This window comes from Strigops habroptila, chromosome 1 (genome assembly GCF_004027225.2).
Source record: "Strigops habroptila isolate Jane chromosome 1, bStrHab1.2.pri, whole genome shotgun sequence".
NCBI classification, from domain to species: domain Eukaryota; kingdom Metazoa; phylum Chordata; class Aves; order Psittaciformes; family Psittacidae; genus Strigops; species Strigops habroptila.
The window spans coordinates 59,363,900-59,382,131 of NC_044277.2; the positions used below are offsets into that span (position 1 = coordinate 59,363,900).

The window sequence follows — 18,232 nt, forward strand, 5'->3', positions numbered from 1 at the left end:
TTTTGGATGTGGGAACAAACTTCCAAAATCGACTCCCATGTAGGAACATGGGAATGGAAGAAAATCACAAGAAATCATTCCATGTCATATCACACACCTTTCATAAACACAGCAGACTGCTTTTTAGAAGCAATTTCTGTTCTTTTTTTAAATCTTCTACTTTCCTATTGCTCTCCCACCAACACAAAGCAGTGTCCGGTGTTGGTGACAGAGGATCCCCAGGGCCTGGGGTTGCCAGGAGCAGTGGGGTGCCCCCATGGGTGTCCATCAGGGCAGGGCCTGGCAGCCAGGGGAGGGGATGCCCTCAGGCCCTTGCAAACACTGTCAATAATATTTTCCTCACATTTGTGCCTTAACGCCAGCATAAAGCATGCTTGCAAACATGTCTTTCCTCACTCTTTTCTGTAGGCTGCTTAAGCCCAATTCATAAGCTCTGAGATGGTTCGCTTCTCTGACCATCCAAGTGGCGCTCCAGAGAACTGTTGTAGTTTCAGCTCATCATCCATGGGTGACTGGAGCTGTGCCTGGCATTCCATATGGGACTACACTCACCAGAGCCTTGCCCAAGGTCCTAGCACTAACCTCACACCCCGCCCCAGGCACCACCTGCCAAGTTCCCAAATCATAGAATGGGTTGGAAGGGACCTTAAAGATCATCTAGTTCCAACCCTCTGGCCATGGTCAGGGACACCTTCCACTAGGCAAATGACATAGTTCTCTCCCCTCGGCAGCCCCTTGTAGCTCATGGATCTTCCATGACCAGCTAGTATGTCCCACTCCTTTCCAGCTCATGAGCTCCCCGTTACCTTTTTTCATTCTGGTTTTATTTCTGTGATCATCAGGGTCATCAAGTTATTCCACTTTCCTTCTCTGTCCCCACTCCATTTCCCAGTTTCATGCTTTAAGCAAATTATATCAGCATATTTCCTGGTATTTGTGCCCAATAGGCTGGACTGAGTGATGAACCTCCTTCAGTAATCCAGGTAACAAGTAATTTCGCTGCAGCCTAGGGACCACCCCCATTTTTACAGTTCTTTTAAGATTATCTGTAAAATGATATGAGTTCCTAAATCATTACACCCATCCATAGTTCACAGCTATATGTATCAGAGCTATTCAATTACTTGTGAACAGAAGCAGCTTCAGCAGTTCCCATCTTAGAAGGACTTGCCTCATTCAGATTACGCACAGGGTAATAGCAAGCCTCATCTGAATCTTTATCTTTCTACACATGGAATGACTTTATGCCTTTCTGACATGTTTAGGATCTAAGGAAACTCTTCACTGGGGCATCTTACTTCACTTTTGCTTCTTACTGTTCATACTACACTTTACTTATCTAACCTGTCTAAACCACATCTAAATCTATTTAAACCTACCTAATCTATCTAAACCACAAAGGTAGGAAGGCCATGAGGATACTCTTATCTTTGGTTGGAATAATACAGTTGTCCAGGCAGCCTCTGGCCAAGATCCCCCCCATTTCTCCCATGTTATATTCACCCATATTATATCCCCCTTTATTATCTCCCGTATTATTTCTCATATCTCTCCCCTATTATTCACGCCCTTGTTCATCACTGGAGAGTGGGAAGCTCGTTACCACTCGAATACCTGGAGGTGATGCCCCACGCAGCAGCATGACCCCACAATCCCGCCTCGCCGTGGCCCCGGAGCGCTGTGGCTCGGCGCGGCCGCTGGGGGCGCTGGAGAGCAGAACCACCCCCTCAAGGGGAAGATCCCCGAGGCCCCGCCCCATCTTGCAGAAGACGCCTCGGATTGGCCACTGCGGCGTGCGGCGCGGGGCGGGGCCGGCGCGGTGGTATTTAAAGCGCCGCGGCGGCGGCTGCTGCCTACCGCAAGGAGCCGGGACGGTGCTGGGAGTGTGAGTGTGCGGCGGGCGGGGGGGCATGGGCCGGGCCGCGCTCCCTGCGCGTTGTGGCCGTTCTGTGCGGCCCCCGGCGGCTGCCCCGAAGCCGCGGCCTTGCGGGAGCGTGCCGGGTGCCCGGCATCCCTGGCGGGCCGGGCCTTGTCCGGTGGCCCGCGGTAGCAGCGCCTGCCCGGCCTCGTGTGTCGGCCCGGCGCCGCGGCTGCTCCTCAGGGGGAAGGTGCCGCTACCCCGCACCGGTCCCCTTCGCCACGCTCGTTCTCGGTCCCCGTGAGCCTCCTTCGGGTTCGCCTCTCTGCGGTCACAGGGCTCGGGGCTACGGAGCTTTCCCTTTTCCTGCAAAACCTTGTAAAGTCCTAAATCTGACCTTTTAAGCCAACATCGGAGCAGGGCCTGTGGTGTGGACATGGGGGTGTATTTATGCTGCTGCTTCCAGTGGCTTGTGCGGGGCGGTACGTGCTGTTTGTTGGCTACAGACCTTTCCTGACTCGATTAAATGCCCTCAGCTGAGGTACTAGTCTGGCCTGTGGGTGCAGGTGGCAGAGCTGCCTTAGAGAAACCAGGCTTCAGTGAGAAGCATTCCTTTAACTTGTTTATGTCTCTATAGTTCACTGATGGTCCCTTGGGTTAGCATATTTCATAATGCAACTGTTGTAGTGCTGTGAAATAGGTAGAGCTGGGGGGGCTGCTTCCATGCAGGTAGGAAGGATTCAATTCTACAGTCCAAGGGACCTACAGGAAATTCTAGCCCTGGTTTTGAAGAGGGGAGATGAAGCAATACCCAGTCCCATGCGGTGCAGTAAGTGATGTGTGCTTTTCCAAGTTTGAAGCTTTCTGGGGCAGACTTTTTGCAGCTCTGCAGTGAGACTTGAGCAATTCAATGCCCCTCTAACTTTTAAGAATATTTAACTATGTTTAAGGCAACACTTAAAGTAGTCCCTGACTTAGCAAGTACTTCAGATCTGTTTGTGTTGGATGGGATATTAGCCTCCTTGTAATGTGTTGCATTTTGTGCCTGTGCTGTGACGCTAGAGCCTCCTGTTGCTGTAGGGACTGCCTGTGTGCTGGTTTCTCTGAAAAGCTCCAGGTGAATCATGCCTGAGCTCTAACTGCATGGGAGGATGGTGGCTTTCTTAGGGAAACCAGGCTTCGGTGAGAAGCATTCCTTTAATTTGGTTATGTCTATATAGCTCACTGTTTGTGACTATTGGAAAGAATGCTTGAGCTGTCTGGTAGTTTGGGGTTGTTCTAATTGGTGTTTAAAACTAACTATCCCAGTTTAAACCTGATGGATGCTGTAAATTAAATAGAAGCCTTCTCCAGGGAGTGAAAGGATTTTTGAGTGTCACACGTTGGTGACCTGTGTAAGTCCAAACCTGCTTGGAAGAAAATGTGTTCTGCGATTCTCTTGTAGATTTGGGGTGGTAGGATGTGCTTATATTGCAGTATGTTGTTGGGATAACCTGCAGATTGAAAGTATTCATTTCAGCTATGTGGAGTAGTCAGCTATTCAAGAAATCCTAAGACAAACAGTCAAATGTTTTAACTATCATACTTGTCTTGTGACTTCCATGTAGAAGCGGAAGAAAGGCTTAAAGGGTCTGGCATAAAGCTGACTGGACAAAATACTGAATCACAGCAGCTAGTGCTGCTGAACAAACATGTTCAGTGTGTTACACAGACACTGGAGTTTCTCTCATAGTCTAGGCACTCGGATTTCAGAGGGCGTATTTGCAAAGCTCAGTATTTTCCTGGCTTAGAGGAGGTGCTGTGTCTGTAGTTCTAACTCGAGAACTAAGTTTAGGCTCATTGGTTCTGTTGGTTGAGTGGATGGTATGTCGTCTTAATACGGACTTTCAACTGATAAGGAAGACAGAAAATCCAAGACCCCTCCCCTCCTAAATTTTCTGACATGAACTTCAGTTGAAACTAAAACAAAACAACGAAGTGGTAGCACTGAACTAGTCACTGACCACTGGTTCATGAGCTGCTGGGGCTGGTTTCTGTTCCTGTGGCTTCACTCTGACCTCCTTTGGTAAGGCTGAGTGGCAGGTTGGGACTTTGAAGAAGAAGAAAACACAGTTCTTAAGCTGCCTGCTTTTAACCTCCTTTGTAGAGTGTAAAGTGTGGTGCTTTCTTGGATCTAGCTACTAGCATTCAAGCCTATGGCACACTATTAGTTGAGCTCTTAAAATGAAATCTATTCTTTGAAGTTGCATTTTGCTTGAGTAACATTTGGCCTGTAATTCTCCTGTAAGTGAAGTATATTACTTGATTGAAATATCTCTATAGATAAGCTTGCTCAGTTTAAACTCCAAAAGTTGGTTTTGGGGTTTTTTTTTGGGGGGGGGGGGGGGGAGGAAGAGGCAGAAAACAGTGGGTTTGGTGTCAAATTTGCTCTCATTTAGCCACTTCACTGTGACAGGGAGTGGCCTCAAGCTTATATTAGCACATCTTGGTGTATAGCCTTAGCAGTTGAAAGATTAAAGTCTTCTGTGGCTGCTTAATTACTGACTTTTGCTTCTTAAACCTGTGAAGACTAAACTATTTTTCTGTTACAGAATCTTCAGCAACACCGTTCTAGTCAGAAAATGTCTGCTCTTGAAACCCTCTTTCAATACATTGACAAACACCAGGACCTCTATATTCAGGTAAGTTTTCTTTGAATTTTGCCCTGCAGCACCAGACAGGTGCTTCATGCTTCTTGTAATGCCTATATAATATGTCTGATAATAGGGTAATGCCAAGTAATTGAGGAGAGGGGGAGCAGGCAGCAGGTGTGACTGATTTCAGTCAAGCCAGAAAACCTTTGTTAAGTTTAAGCATAGTTCTGTTCAAAGACCTAAATCTCCATGGCAGATTGATTAGACAATGCTCTATTACTGTATAGTACAGGCAGTGACTTATATAGAGGTACAAGAAGCTTGATGCTGGTTCCTGAATGTCAAACTAGGTTTATACTGCCTTTCTGGTTTTGAGATGGGAAAGATAGAAACAAAGCTGGAATAAAGTTTTCTCCTCTGAAACTGTTCATATTGGGAGAGGGAGGTTACCTTCTGTATTTTGCTGTTTAACCTGTTATTTAATTGCACTTTGTATTGCAATCCCTTTCACTTGTGGTGGAGCCAGTGGTATAGCACTGTAAACCCCCAGGCAAGAACTATGTCAAGTGTTCAAGCTGACTTCTGCCAGTTGCTCTCACTGACCTCGCTTGGGGAGAAGGAAGCTAAGGTGACCTTTCTGGGAAGCCTGAAAGACATTGGCTGGTTCTGGATACTTAATGGCAGCCAGCAAGGCATGATACGCACAAGCTGTCATACTCTTAAGCTTACCTTATGTATCTGAGACTCTATGCTACACTGCAGGGGCAGTTGTAGGAAAGTGAGGTCTCGGAGAGCTTTTGAGTGGAGTATTAATGGTTAGAGTACTCCTTTGACCAGAGGCCAGAATTGGTTTGTCTCAAGTTTAAGCTCAACTAAAATGGTATTAGTTGGATTGCAAGGTATTGCATTTGTATAGAGCTTCCCATGCCATAATTCATGTGTAATTAGCTTCAGCTTTTCTGTCTTTTTGTAGAGGCTGGCTCAATGGGTGGCAATCCAGAGTGTGTCAGCATGGCCGGAAAAGAGGGATGAAATCAAGCGTATGATGGAGGTTGCTGCAAAGGACATTGAGCGTCTGGGAGGCACAACCCAACTTATGGATATTGGGAAACAAAAAGTACGTGAGCATCTTAATGTCAGCTTAGTAGAAAAAGTCTCTTTAGAAAACAAGGTGTTTTGCACTAGGGAGTGCTGGCTTCCTATAATCTCACTAAGAAAGGCACTTAGACTCTATAAAGTATCATTTAAAATGCCATTTATGCTATTCTCTTTCTAGTGGTAGCTCTAACAATCTTATATCCCTTCAGATATGGGGAACCCCAAGCTATATAGCATCTAGTGGGCATCCAATAAGTGTACAGCATTATTCTGTGCAGATCCCATGCATGGAAATGTTATCCCATTTTATTTATTAAAATTGTTTAATTCCACTGCCAAACAAAAGGGATATTCACATGAGAACTCTTCCTGCACTTTTATCTAAAGACAAGGGCATGCAGGTTGTGTAATCACCAGTACCAAGTGGGAACTGCCTGCAAGCTACTGTCAACTGGCAAAGTTTATCCTGCAGCTCAAGGATATGCACAGTGCAAAGCAGGCAGGCAAAGCTGTGTGTGCAACTTAGCACAGCACAGGCTTGGGTGTATTCAGGCTAATTATGTGCCCTCTTGGGAGGGAATCTGTAGGATAATTCTAGCTCTACTACTACCTGCAGCTGAAAATCCCATCAAAAGTATTTAATTCAGACGAACTTTTTCCTCTAATCAGTCTGATTTCTGGGGGGCAAGAACTGATTTTTAGTTTATTACAAGCAACATTTCAATTTAGACTCTTGCAGCTGGATTCAAGTTAACTTCAGTATTTAGTTTTATATTAAGTATAGATAAAACTAGTCAGTGTATTACGTACATTGCTGCTGTATCAATGAAGGGCAATGTAAAGCAACTGGTGAACTTGTCTGATCTAACTTAGTTTACTGCTACACAACAGTTTGTACTGTTGACTGATTAAGTGTAAATTCTTGCAGTAATGCTTCAATCAGAGCTGCAGCTGGCCAAGGACCATGTAACCTGTTGGTTTAAAAAAAAAAAAAAATCAGAGCTTGGAGCCCATGTGAGCAGAAAGTCAAAGCTGATCTTGATCTGCTGCACAGTGCTGAGGAGTATGTGTTCACTGGGAGGGAAATATATGCTGACTGAGTAGCATGTCATAATTGCTTATGGGGTATTCCAAAGGACTAAGCCAAGTTCAGCTCTTGAACAAAGTTCAGCAGCAGTACCCTGCCCTTAGCTTTACAGTGTAGGGTTGTACAGAGAAATACAGCTGTTGTGCTGACCTTACTTGGGTGTGGGTGTGTGTTATACTCAGTGATACCACTGTCAGGAAATTTTTGTCTAGAGCTGTCCTGTGAGCAGGATAAAAGTGCAGTGGCAAGCAATGCAGAATGCAGTATTGAATGGAGTTTATCACTTATGCTTGGGTCAGCATTAGATATGGCAGTTTGGCATGCAGACAGCTTGCTCTGCTAAAATCTGATGTAGGATTGTTAGTTTAAAGCTAATGGTTCTGAGTGGCTTGGAACATTTTGACTATTACTGGAATTTGTTAGGAAACTTACACTGCTTCTGGCAATCAGTTTAGCTTAGTTTTGTTTAGCTGTCTATGCCCCTTATCTCATAACCTCCATAATGTTAAAGTAATTCATCTGATAAAAATGTGTTGTTCTGGTGTTCCATGTTTGACTAAAACTTCTTGCCTCCTATTTCTAGCTGCCAGATGGATCAGAGATCCCCCTTCCACCAGTTGTTTTGGGAACACTTGGCTCAGATCCAAGTAAAAAGACTGTGTGTTTATATGGTCACCTGGATGTTCAGCCAGCATTGTTAGAGGATGGCTGGGATAGTGAGCCCTTCACGCTGGTAGAAAGAGAAGGTAAGAGCACTGGACTCCACCAACTGATGAGCAATTCTTTAACAAGTAGGTATTTCTCAACTGTTCTAAAGTTGTACCCTTGATTGAAAGGGGGAAGAAGGGTAAGAACAGACATGGATGCTTATTTTATACTTTTGAGAAAATATGCAGGGTGGGAAATGGTAAACAGTAGAGTAGCAAAATTTTCCATCTCTGATAGGCTGTGCTTGCATGTAATCTTCCTTGTAGCTACAGCAAAGTCTTAGCTGCTGTCCTCCATCATAACAATTTGTTGCCAGAAAGCTTTCTAGAACTAGTTTCTTGTGCTGTTCGCAACTTGCAGCCTGTGGGGACTTTGAACCACTACAGTGGACAAACACTCAGCACAGCTGCTTTATGCCTGGAGACAGGAGTGGTATGGCAGCCTCCCTGGGTTGCCTTGTGTTTGTGTCCAGTGCTACAATGAGTACTGCAGACTGTGTTTTACAGAGCTAATGCCCAGACAAGTGTCCCCTTCCCATAAACAGGGATGAAGAAACCGTACAGTAACTCCTGTTGAAACAACATATTGCCAGTAGACAAGAGGAGACTAAAGCTTCCTTTTCTATTCAAAGCTGTTGCTACCCAGCCTCTTCCTTGTTTCATTTGCTCAATGTTGAGTGTTAAAGGTCATATGAATAGAAGGACATTAACTATTCTTGCTGCATAAGTGTTAATCATTGCCAAGAGAAGCATCTGTGGTAAATAGCATGTCTACTTGGGCACAGACAGTAGAGTCCAAGTTACTAAGTTGGATTCTCATCTGATAGCAAGAGCTTGACTTGCTTCAGGCTGTGATTTATCTCCAGGCAGCCAGACAGTTTAAGAGGTGTATTTACATAAGGCTGCTTCATTACTTTGCAAGTTGTCTGGCCTGTTCTGGCATGGTGGTTACACCTAGTGCTTAGGGGCTGTAGCCACAGCTGAGTTGCTACAATATCTGCCTTTACTGTGATCCTATGTGCTACATTTCCTGGGACTTCCCTGTAGCCTGTGAAACTGGTTTTTGGCTAAAACTGATCTCCCAAGCTTTCTTGGGAGATCAGCTTTTACCTGGAGAATCCAGAGAAGTGATTGGTCACTAGCTACTGAATTCTTCAAACAAAAAATTGAGTTGAAGCAATACTGGATAAGCTTCTGTTAAAAGGAGGTAACTTGTTTCTATACCCTTATTGCTACGTTTGTAGAAAATGATACTATTGTGAAGGACATGGGAGCAACATGGTGCAAGGCAGTTACATCTTTTCCAGGCTAATGTTCAACTCCTATGCAGGGAGCAGCTAGGGGAAGAGGTGGGGTAGCTTCGTAAGTGGGGAACTATTGCAGTCCTGTACCTATCCCACTTGCATGGGTAGATAAAGCAGAATGTAAAACCACTGATTCTTCTGAAGTAAAAAAAATGGAAGTTAATATAAGCAGGGCTAAAAAGCTTATCCAAAAAGATGTTTCCTCTTTCAGGCAAGAGATGACTGAAACTTCATCCCAGTTTATCTCCAACTAGTTAATTTGTATCTTGTTTCTACAGGAAAGTTGTACGGGCGAGGATCAACAGATGATAAAGGTCCAGTGCTTGCCTGGCTGAATGCCTTGGAGGCTTACCAACAAACTAACCAGGTATGTGCCCAAAATGTATCCTACTTTTTTTACATACAGCTGAGTCTACCAATAAATCTTATCCAAGCCACAAACCCTTGACGCTAGCCTGCTTATTCAGCTCATCAGAGAAATGATGCAGTAATCTTGTAAATTTGCTGATGTCCCAGTAGGGTTGAGTTGACTTGCTGACTAGAAGTTGGTCTTGTAGATGCTTGGATTGCACTTGAAATATTTTTTGCTTTAACAAAATGTGTAGGAAGGAAAATACATATGCAGGCATCTGATGCAGGAGGAATAATCAAATGTGATCACTTTCATGTAAGGATATCAAATTAGCTTAGCCTTTAGCAATGCTTAATGTCTCACTGCTGCTGATGTCTAAGAAGAAATTAACTTAGTAACACTAAACTGGGAGCTTTGCTGTTTCTGTCCAAGAAAAAGCACAATCAGGAATAGCTCAGGGTGTCTGCATTACCTTGCAAGACAAGTTGCTATTACTTACAAGAAGAATAACTAGTTCTCAAGTGCTGTCTAGGCATAGAATATGGTAGACTGGATAAACAGAGTAGCTCTGACTCCTACTGTGGCATGCAGTTTCTGTGGTTAGTATTAGTTTTCCTAGCCTTGTGACTTAACCTTGGCAACAGATTTTTGCTGCGTTCCCACAGTTAAGAGGATTAAGAAGAAGTTGTTTTAGAGCTTAGTTAAAACTTTTTTGCATATAAGTGCAGTCCAAATTTTGTAATACTTTGTATATAACAAACAAATTCCACTGTCATGGAACTAATTTACCCATGTTCTTTTTTCTGCTTTGTACATGACACGAAAATTACTGATTGTTGAGGGAGTCCAATGTTTTCACATACTTGTTCTTGGTTTTAAACTTTCAAAGGAGTTTCCAGTAAATATTAAGTTCTGCTTAGAAGGTATGGAAGAATCAGGATCTGAAGGCCTTGATGAACTTATTTTTGCTCAAAAAGATACTTTCTTCAAAGATGTGGATTATATTTGCATTTCTGACAACTACTGGCTAGGCAAGAAGAAGCCTTGTATCACTTATGGCTTGAGAGGCATCTGCTACTACTTCATAGAGGTAAGCACTAAAATACGCTGCAAATCTGGTACTGTTAAGCTGAATTTTCTACTAAACAGTGGTAGCTCTAACATTTTCATGCCAGTAACCTTCCAGAAAAGATGAAACCGGCTAAAGTGGAACAGTTTCTAATAAGTGTCTAAATATCTTCCTTTTACTATTCTAAATGATACTTAGATGGGAGGGATAACTTTCAGATGTATGAAGCAAAATATCCTGGCACCTTCACTGGAGGATTCTCGTGGCATAGATAATCTTCAGATATTTATGTGAATGCAAGAAGAGATGTCACTGAAGTCCCCAAGGTTGGGACAGACAGTGCTAAGGACTTGTACTCCACAGAGTAATAAAAAGCATATCTGCTTTAATGTACTACAACTGGGTAGTCTGGTTTCAAAACCAGATGCATTCTCAATATGTGCAGCAAAAAGCTAAGGTAAAAGTGTTCTGTACATTTGACAGTATCTTCATGCTAAAATAACCCTGAATCTTTATTCACTTCAAACCAGGTGGAATGTAGTGACAAAGACCTTCATTCTGGAGTTTATGGTGGCTCAGTACATGAGGCCATGACAGATCTCATTACTGTAATGGGTAAGAAAAAGGAGGTTTCACTGAATTCATCTGAAATGGGAGTAAGAGCCATTCAAGCATGAGTGAGTTTGCAGAGAGTGGGTTCTGAAGGGCTGCTTACACTAGCAAAGCAATGACTATTGAAATGGTGCTTGCCAGGTATGCAAGGCTGATGCCTTATATGCAGAAATGTGATGGTCTTGCCAAGAAGTTGTCTGTCTACTTTAACTTCCCCTAAAACCTTGCTGCAAACTTATATGTTAATTAAATTGGCTCTCTTCTGCAAACTCTTCTACAGGTGCGATACTGAACTCCTTGGGAATTCTGCCTTCAAACAGCCAGTTAAACATGTAACAGTAGAATTACAGTTGCTAGGAAGTGCACATTTTGGATAGCTGCAAATTCCATACGTGCCTTCCATGCTTAGTGGTACAGGCTCCAGGCTCTGGGAGGAAGAGGTCAGAATTTCACGACACAGAATTTTCAGAAGGCAAAGGCTACTATTTCCTGCAGAAAGTGTTCTCGGCAATGACATCTTGTTTGTTCTAGTTGAATCCTGATATTAGGTGCTTCTTGCTTACAGCTTCTCTTATAGACAAGAAAGGGAAAATCTTAATCCCAGGCATTAATGAAGCAGTGGCACCTGTTACTGATGAAGAGCTGGCACTATATGAGAAGATTGATTTTGACCTGGGAGAATATGCAAAAGATGTAGGAGCAACAAAACTATTGCATGATACAAAGGTATACTGCACCACTCTCCCTATACCCTGGCTAGCTGTGTTAGATCAAGTTACTTGTATTAGTACAAGGCAGAAACAAGCTTTTATGGATACTTGTATAGTTACCAAGTAATTTAGTACGCAGAGAATTAATCTAATGTCTTTAAAATGGTGAGATTGCCTCGAAGATAATTTCACTTGCTGCACAGTGGACTGCACTCCTAATGCTAGCAGTTCCTCTGCAAGGTGTTAGGTGCTTGGAAACTTAAATCTCAGTTATTCCATGTTTAAGGCAAGAGGTCTGGACAACTTTAAATTTGCTCCTTAGTCTATGTATAAATAGCATTTCAAACCTGTACAGAACTTTCTTTATCTAGTGCTGTTCTCCTAATGCTAGGTAAGAATTGCTAGTGCTTAGTCAGAGGTCAAATACCACATCTACACAAAGCATCTGATTTCCTACATCTGTAGGAAGTTCAATGGGTTATCAGAAAGAAAATTGCTCATAGAGATGCCTCCTCATTAGGTGAGGAAACAGCTTGATCTAGCTGTGATGAACTTAAGGCTAACATACTGAACATCTGCCTAGACCTGGCAAGCAAGGGCTGTTTTGTAGCCATGAACGAGGCAGCTGCCCAAGTCTTTGAACAGTTCAATAAAACTCATGTCTGAACTTCTGAAATCTTTATCCTGGGAGCTCTCCAAATGAATGCTTTTAACAGCATTGAATCCTGCAAGATATAGGTCTTGCATAGTAATTTTAAAGCATTAAACTCTAGATGTAAATACATCTCTTACCATAAAAAGCAGAAACAAGTGTTGTAAAAGACAAGTTTACATATGCAGGACTGTTTTCTGTCCTAGTACTGTCAGGAGGAGACTCAAATAGGTATAAGTAACAGTTTTATATCCTCAACCTTGTCTTTACATGTTCATCTTTATATCAGCTGGGGGCACAGAGACTTCTGTGTCCAGGCTTGTCCTATAAAGTAATGGATGAAATATAGCTTGTATGTAACGAGGAGCTGGCAAGATACTCTTTGATAGTGAACTAAAGCTGTTCAGTCTTAGCTAGACTGAAATCCTAGCTTAACTTACCAAGGGAGTTCTAAGTCTCATGCATGCAAGAAGGGTCTTAGGGCTAAGAAGAGATGTGGGAGAGAAGGCTGTAACCTGTGAGAAACAGTGCTTGAGAGATTTGAATTGTGACAGTTAAATTTGCTTGGAGAGATCAGAGGCGGGTTGTACCTGGCACAAAGCAAACTGTTAACATAAAGGCCACAATTTTCAAGTCTCCTGGATTTCTGCAGTGAAGTTCAGGTTTAAGGTACTGTCGCTGTCTATATGGGACACAGATGTGTTGATTTTGGTATGCAGTGTACCAAACAGCTGTGTCCAAGGCACCAAGGAGGAAATGCAGGAGTGTATCTGAGAAAGGCAGTAGTGCTCACTTTAATCAACCTAGAGCTCAGGCAGTTTAATGCAACTGATGATATAAATCAGGAAGGAGCATGCTGTGTGCCTCAGTCTACATGTGGTGAGGCTTTCAGCAAACCTGTGATCTTCATAAGCATGTGACTCAGTGAAGGCACCTGCCTGACTTGAGGCAGTGGGGACTAGACCTTCCAATTCCCTGTACACTGTGCTTGAGCACCTATATGTATGGAGTATAGATAAGGTATGCATAGATATATACACCTTAACATATCATACTTGATGTATGGTATTTGTATCCTTGCCACAAACAGACCATTCATGTTCTACAAGTTCCTTAGAACTAGGAGAACTAGAACAACCCAGCTGTTGTATCAAATGTGTCCCTAATGGGAATAACAGCTTCTGTTTATAACTGAGTGGTCTTGAATGAACTGCATGTCTCTGTGGGGAAAGCACTGTTTCTTGCAAAGTCTATTAGACTGAAGAAATTATTACTTTGGGGAACTCTGTCAAACCTGATTTAACCTTACATATTTCCCTTTGCTTCTGCAGAGAGATATCCTTATGCATAGGTGGAGATACCCTTCCTTGTCTCTCCATGGAATTGAAGGAGCATTCTCAGCCTCCGGAGCCAAGACTGTCATTCCTAGGAAAGTGATTGGCAAGTTCTCAATCAGACTTGTGCCGAACATGACTCCTGAAGAAGTCACTAAGCATGTATGTTGAGATGGATTGGTGGTATCAAAACAACTAGTGTCTCAATTTTAGTTCTTCTTCATGCTGAGGGGAAGAGTATTTCTGTTTCTGAAGCATTTATTTACTTCCAGTTCTGCATCTCAACTCAGATAGTTGAGGGAATTTCTGGATGATCCACACTAGACCATTGTTGCCTGTATATTCAGTTTCTCTTAATGAACTCAAAGGGCTCAGGAGTAAATGCTAATTTAATTGTAGGGCACCTGGATTGCCAGAAGTGCGTATTCAGAAGCATAAGTTTGACATATTGGCTAACTGTTCTACAGTATACTGTTAACTTGCCTAAAGGAGATATTCTGACTACAGAGCAGAGATATATAGGAATAATATGAAATAATAGTAATGGGAAAAGTATTGCTGCACAGTTGTAGTGACCTGCAAGTCCCTGAGATACTTTTAGTATACAGTCTTTACCAGAGTTCATACAGGTGCAAAAGTATATGATTGTTCAATCTTTGTTATAGGTTGAAGAATATGTGAGCAAAAAATTTGCAGAGCTGCATAGCCCCAACAAATTCAGAGTGTACTTAGGCCATGGTGGAAAACCCTGGGTGTCAGACTTCAACCATCCCCACTACATGGCTGGCAGGAGGGCCATGAAGACAGGTCAGTGGGTTTTCTGCTTGCCATTGGGAGAACTAAAGCTCTTGTTCCAGCACCTCAAGAAATACTGAGGAGGTTATGTTTGCAGAATATTTAGTGTTCTGTACTGAAGTTTGGCTCACTAAGTAATGAAGCATGTCATGTGCAATCCTTGAGTCTGATGTACAAGAAGGGCAGGAATATGAAGCTCATTCCTACTGTACTGGAACAAGTCCATTGGTATGGTGGTGCTTTTGCGTATTGATGGGACTGCCAGTTCAGATCACTTGCCTTAGCAAAAGTCTCGAAGTTCAGTCATTCTAGTGTCCCTCTTTAGCTGCCCTAGCATAACTGATAGATTGCATAGGGCAATAGAGCAAATCCATCTTGTGTTGGAGTACAAACAGGCTTTTGGATGAAGTGTTATTTGTGGAACTGCTTGGACTGAACTCTGAAAATTACTCCCAGCACTATATCTAGAGGGAAGAACCTCCACAGCTCTGTGGCCTGTGCAGTCTGGCTGATTAAACAGTAATTGACCAGCATGTGGTACAGATGTGGTTGGTATTTGATGGCTTAAGTAAGGTTTTGCTAAAAACTACAACTCCAAACTGACTAGAGTATCACTTTTCTAGTTTTTGGAGTTGAACCAGACCTGACGAGGGAGGGAGGAAGCATTCCTGTTACACTTACTTTTCAAGAAGCAACAGGCAAGAATGTCATGCTGCTTCCTGTTGGAGCTGCAGATGATGGTGCTCACTCTCAAAATGAGAAGCTAAATAGGTAAGAGAAAGTTTATCCCTGTGCCAGGCTGAGTTTACCATGTGTCGTGGTTTGAGCCCAGCCGGTAACTCAGAACCACACAGCTGCTCGCTCACTCCCCCCCTTCCTCCCCCGCTCCCAGAGGGATGGGGAGGAGAATCGGAAGAAAAGTAACTCCCACGGGTTGAGATAAGAGCAGTCCTGCAACTAAGGTATAATACAAAACCACTACTGCTACCACCAATGATAATAAATGATTAGTGAAATAACAAGGGAGAGGATACAATTGCTCACCACCCACTGACCGATACCCAGCCTGACCCGAGCAGTGATCTGGCCTTCCGGGTAACTCCCCCGGTTTATATACTGGGCATGACGTGCTGTGGTATGGAATACCCCTTTGGCTAGTTTGGGTCAGGTGTCCTGTCTCTGCTTCCTCCCGGCTTCCCCTCCTCCTTGGCAAAGCATGAGACTGAGAAAGTCCTTGGTTGGAATAAACATTACTTAGCAACAACTAAAACATCGGTGTTCAGCGTTGTTCCCAGGCTGAAAAGTTAAAAAACACAGCACTGCACCAGCTACTAAGCAGGAGAAAAATGACTGCTATAGCTGAACCCAGGACACCATGGGTTTTGGCATGTATTGTGAAAAGAACCAAGAAGAGTTGAGCTCTTGCTTCCTTAATTTTCTGGAAGGCAAAGTGCAGTTTCCCCCTAGCAGGGAATGACTGGTTGGGTAACTGGTCTGTAGCTGAATCTTGTTCTGATTCTTTCTCATTTCGTACACTTAGAATCAGAAGCAGTTTTTATACTTTGGTCTCCAAGCTTGGCTACCCCCTTCCCCGAGGGTGGCTTTTCTCTCTTGCCTGGGGAGATGTGGGGAGGTTGGGAGTAGTCTCTTGCCTGTAACAGATGTCTGTAGTGTCTGTTGTGTGGATAGGACTGATATTGCAAAAAGCACAACTAGAAATACAGTTCAAATGAAGACAGTGCTAATGGAAGCTATCTTCTTTCCAGGTACAACTACATCCAGGGGGTGAAGATGCTTGGTGCATACCTCTATGAAGTTTCCCAGCTGAAGGACTAAGACAATTAGCTCCTGGTTTATGGATCAGAAGTCTGAATTCTCTTATGAAGTATCATCAATTACCAAGTCTCACATGGCTCCCCTTTTCCACCAATACTCCACTGCCTTGGTGGGGCAGAGGGAAGCATACAGTTCCACTTGAACCAAAAATATTTCTTTAAATACTTACATCAAAATGACACAGACTATTCTTTATCTGGCCCAGCAGTACTGAACTGCATCTTTGTCCCTCTGTATCACTTTCAAGTTGTGGTTTGCTGTATTCATCTACTTTTCCTGTAAAGCAAGAGGAAAGGTTTGCTCTCAACTGTTAAAGCAGCCACATCAGTTGCAGAACTGCTAGTCAAGTTTAAGATTCTTTTTTCTGGATATGTTCTGGAAGTAAGTAGTCAAAGTGGGCAGATTATGGGGCTATACTTGAATGTGTTCAAAGCTGTAGCGAGGCATCTATCTTGCTAACTGAGTGATTTGGAAGAGCAGTTGTCTCTTACAGCTTTATAGCTGATTGCAGGTTCAATTTACAGTGAATTAGGTTTTAACAAAATTCACTGTGGTAATGACTACTGGCCATCTTTTTGTAAAGCTGTCTTTGTACTCCTTAAAAAAGGACAAATAAATAATCATGCTCTAGAGCTTGGCTCTTGGTCTCTAAGGATTAAATAATGATTTGGGAGGAAAAGCAACTTCAGGTAACTTGAGAGGAACTCTTCCGTGGCCACAGAGGCAGATGAGCAACGTGACTACACAGACTGTACTTCCATGGAATCCAAGTTTTCATTCCTTAGGGTCTGGCTCTGTAACAACTTGTTGACTTGAAGCAGATGTTGCTAAATCTGCTCTCCTGAGAGAAAACAAGCTCAGAAAATGTTCTATTTTGGGTTCGAAGCCAATACTGTAGCGCAGCTGATGATACTGCAGGGGATTGGGGGGAATTCGTAGGTGTAAGTGGGAAGAGGGAGAGCATCACTCGCTGCAGCTACTGACTGATATCCAACTTCAAGCTGTCTTTTGGAAACATTAAAGTCCAACACTCCTGGTTTCTGTCAAAAACCAAGCCCTCTTAAATTGTTGCTAATCTGAACTGGATTTGGCTCACTGATTCTGAATCACCTGATCAGCACTAGCATTGCTAGGCTGGGGAAGTATTTGAAGTGATGATGTTTTGCTCTGAGAACTGTCTGAGAGCAGAGTGCAGTCCCTGTAGCCTGACAAATAGGCAAGCAGCATATGATGCTTCCTCCCCTGAAGGCAGGAGTGTCTTGTCTATCTGGTTTTCACTGTTGCTCAATCTAGAGTCTTAACAGTGCATGGCTGTTGGGGCAAGGAGTCTTAATTCATTTGTTCTCATGGTGAAGCTTCTAAAGTTTTTCTGTTCTGCTTTTGTTCCATTTGGTTTGTCATGGAAGTTTATGGCTGGAGATAATCTGGTATCATTAAACTTTGCACTTGCAGCTGGGGTACAGTCTGACACCCATGTCATATGCCTGTGTTAGTACTTGCTAGCACCAAGCATCTGTACATTGGGCTGCTAGGTTCTCACCTTTCAGTGACAGTGGGACTCCTACGATGTGTGGTCCATACATAGGACAAGACTGGCATGCCTGCATAATTGAAGGTCATCTGTATGCTGAGATCAATTAGTTATACATGGTAACTAGTCCTAGCAGCGAAAGTGTTTAAAGCAGCTTCCTCAGTTACTGAATTGACACCCCAGACTACTCATGAAAAGACAATTCCCCGGCTGTTGGTGGGTGTTTTATTGTACATTTGCTGCCTGTTCATTTGAAAAGCATGAAAACTTAGATCTACTATCTGGACTGAGGTAATACTAATTTCTAACAGTATAAAGGAAAAGCTTATTTGGGCAGGAAAAAAACTGATCATGTCATGAACTATGTTCAGCAAGTGAGCATGTCTGTAGTTGTCTTATTTCACTTTTACCTAATTTCTTGGGGATCAGTTAATTGGCTCAAGTTTTGCACTGAAGACACTGTATCAGATCATACACTTCCTGACTGAGTACAGCATGGCAGAGTTGTGAAGTATGCCCAAGATAGAAGTAAGTATGTTAAGGGGTTTGTAGAAGAGGGTGGGAGGGAGATCCTGTTGGATAGAAAAAAAAATATTTTGGCATGAGGAGAGTGCCAGAACCCTCTAAAAAGATTAAAATGAGACTTTGACCTGA

The 18,232-nt window shown here is 43.1% G+C and overlaps 1 protein-coding gene across 2 annotated transcripts; it reads left to right on the forward strand.

Moving 5' to 3' along the window:
* Window positions 1-1,808: 1,808 nt before the first annotated feature.
* CNDP2 (carnosine dipeptidase 2) lies at window positions 1,809-16,684 on the forward strand. Of its 2 annotated transcripts, none has more exons than XM_030499244.1 (12): window positions 1,809-1,885; window positions 4,450-4,539; window positions 5,465-5,608; window positions 7,260-7,422; window positions 8,966-9,054; window positions 9,929-10,129; window positions 10,639-10,723; window positions 11,286-11,446; window positions 13,414-13,578; window positions 14,082-14,223; window positions 14,835-14,982; window positions 15,978-16,684. In XM_030499244.1, the coding sequence occupies exons 2-12, from the start codon at window positions 4,480-4,482 to the stop codon at window positions 16,045-16,047; spliced, it is 1,428 nt and encodes a 475-aa protein (XP_030355104.1). In that variant the 5' UTR covers window positions 1,809-1,885; window positions 4,450-4,479; the 3' UTR covers window positions 16,048-16,684. The 2 variants fall into 2 exon arrangements, with proteins under 2 accessions (XP_030355104.1, XP_030355113.1); XM_030499253.1 differs by having other exon boundaries at window positions 1,856-2,340; window positions 15,978-16,215.
* The last annotated feature ends 1,548 nt before the right edge of the window (window positions 16,685-18,232 follow it).

Excerpts from the sequence above, each read along its gene's own strand:
- CNDP2 (XM_030499244.1), top strand. The coding sequence starts at position 4,480 with ATGTCTGCTCTTGAAACCCTCTTTCAATACATTGACAAACACCAGGAC. Across the intron at positions 4,540-5,464 it reads ACCAGGACCTCTATATTCAG|AGGCTGGCTCAATGGGTGGC; the intron begins GTAAGTTTTCTT and ends GTCTTTTTGTAG. Across the intron at positions 14,983-15,977 it reads CAAAATGAGAAGCTAAATAG|GTACAACTACATCCAGGGGG; the intron begins GTAAGAGAAAGT and ends TCTTCTTTCCAG.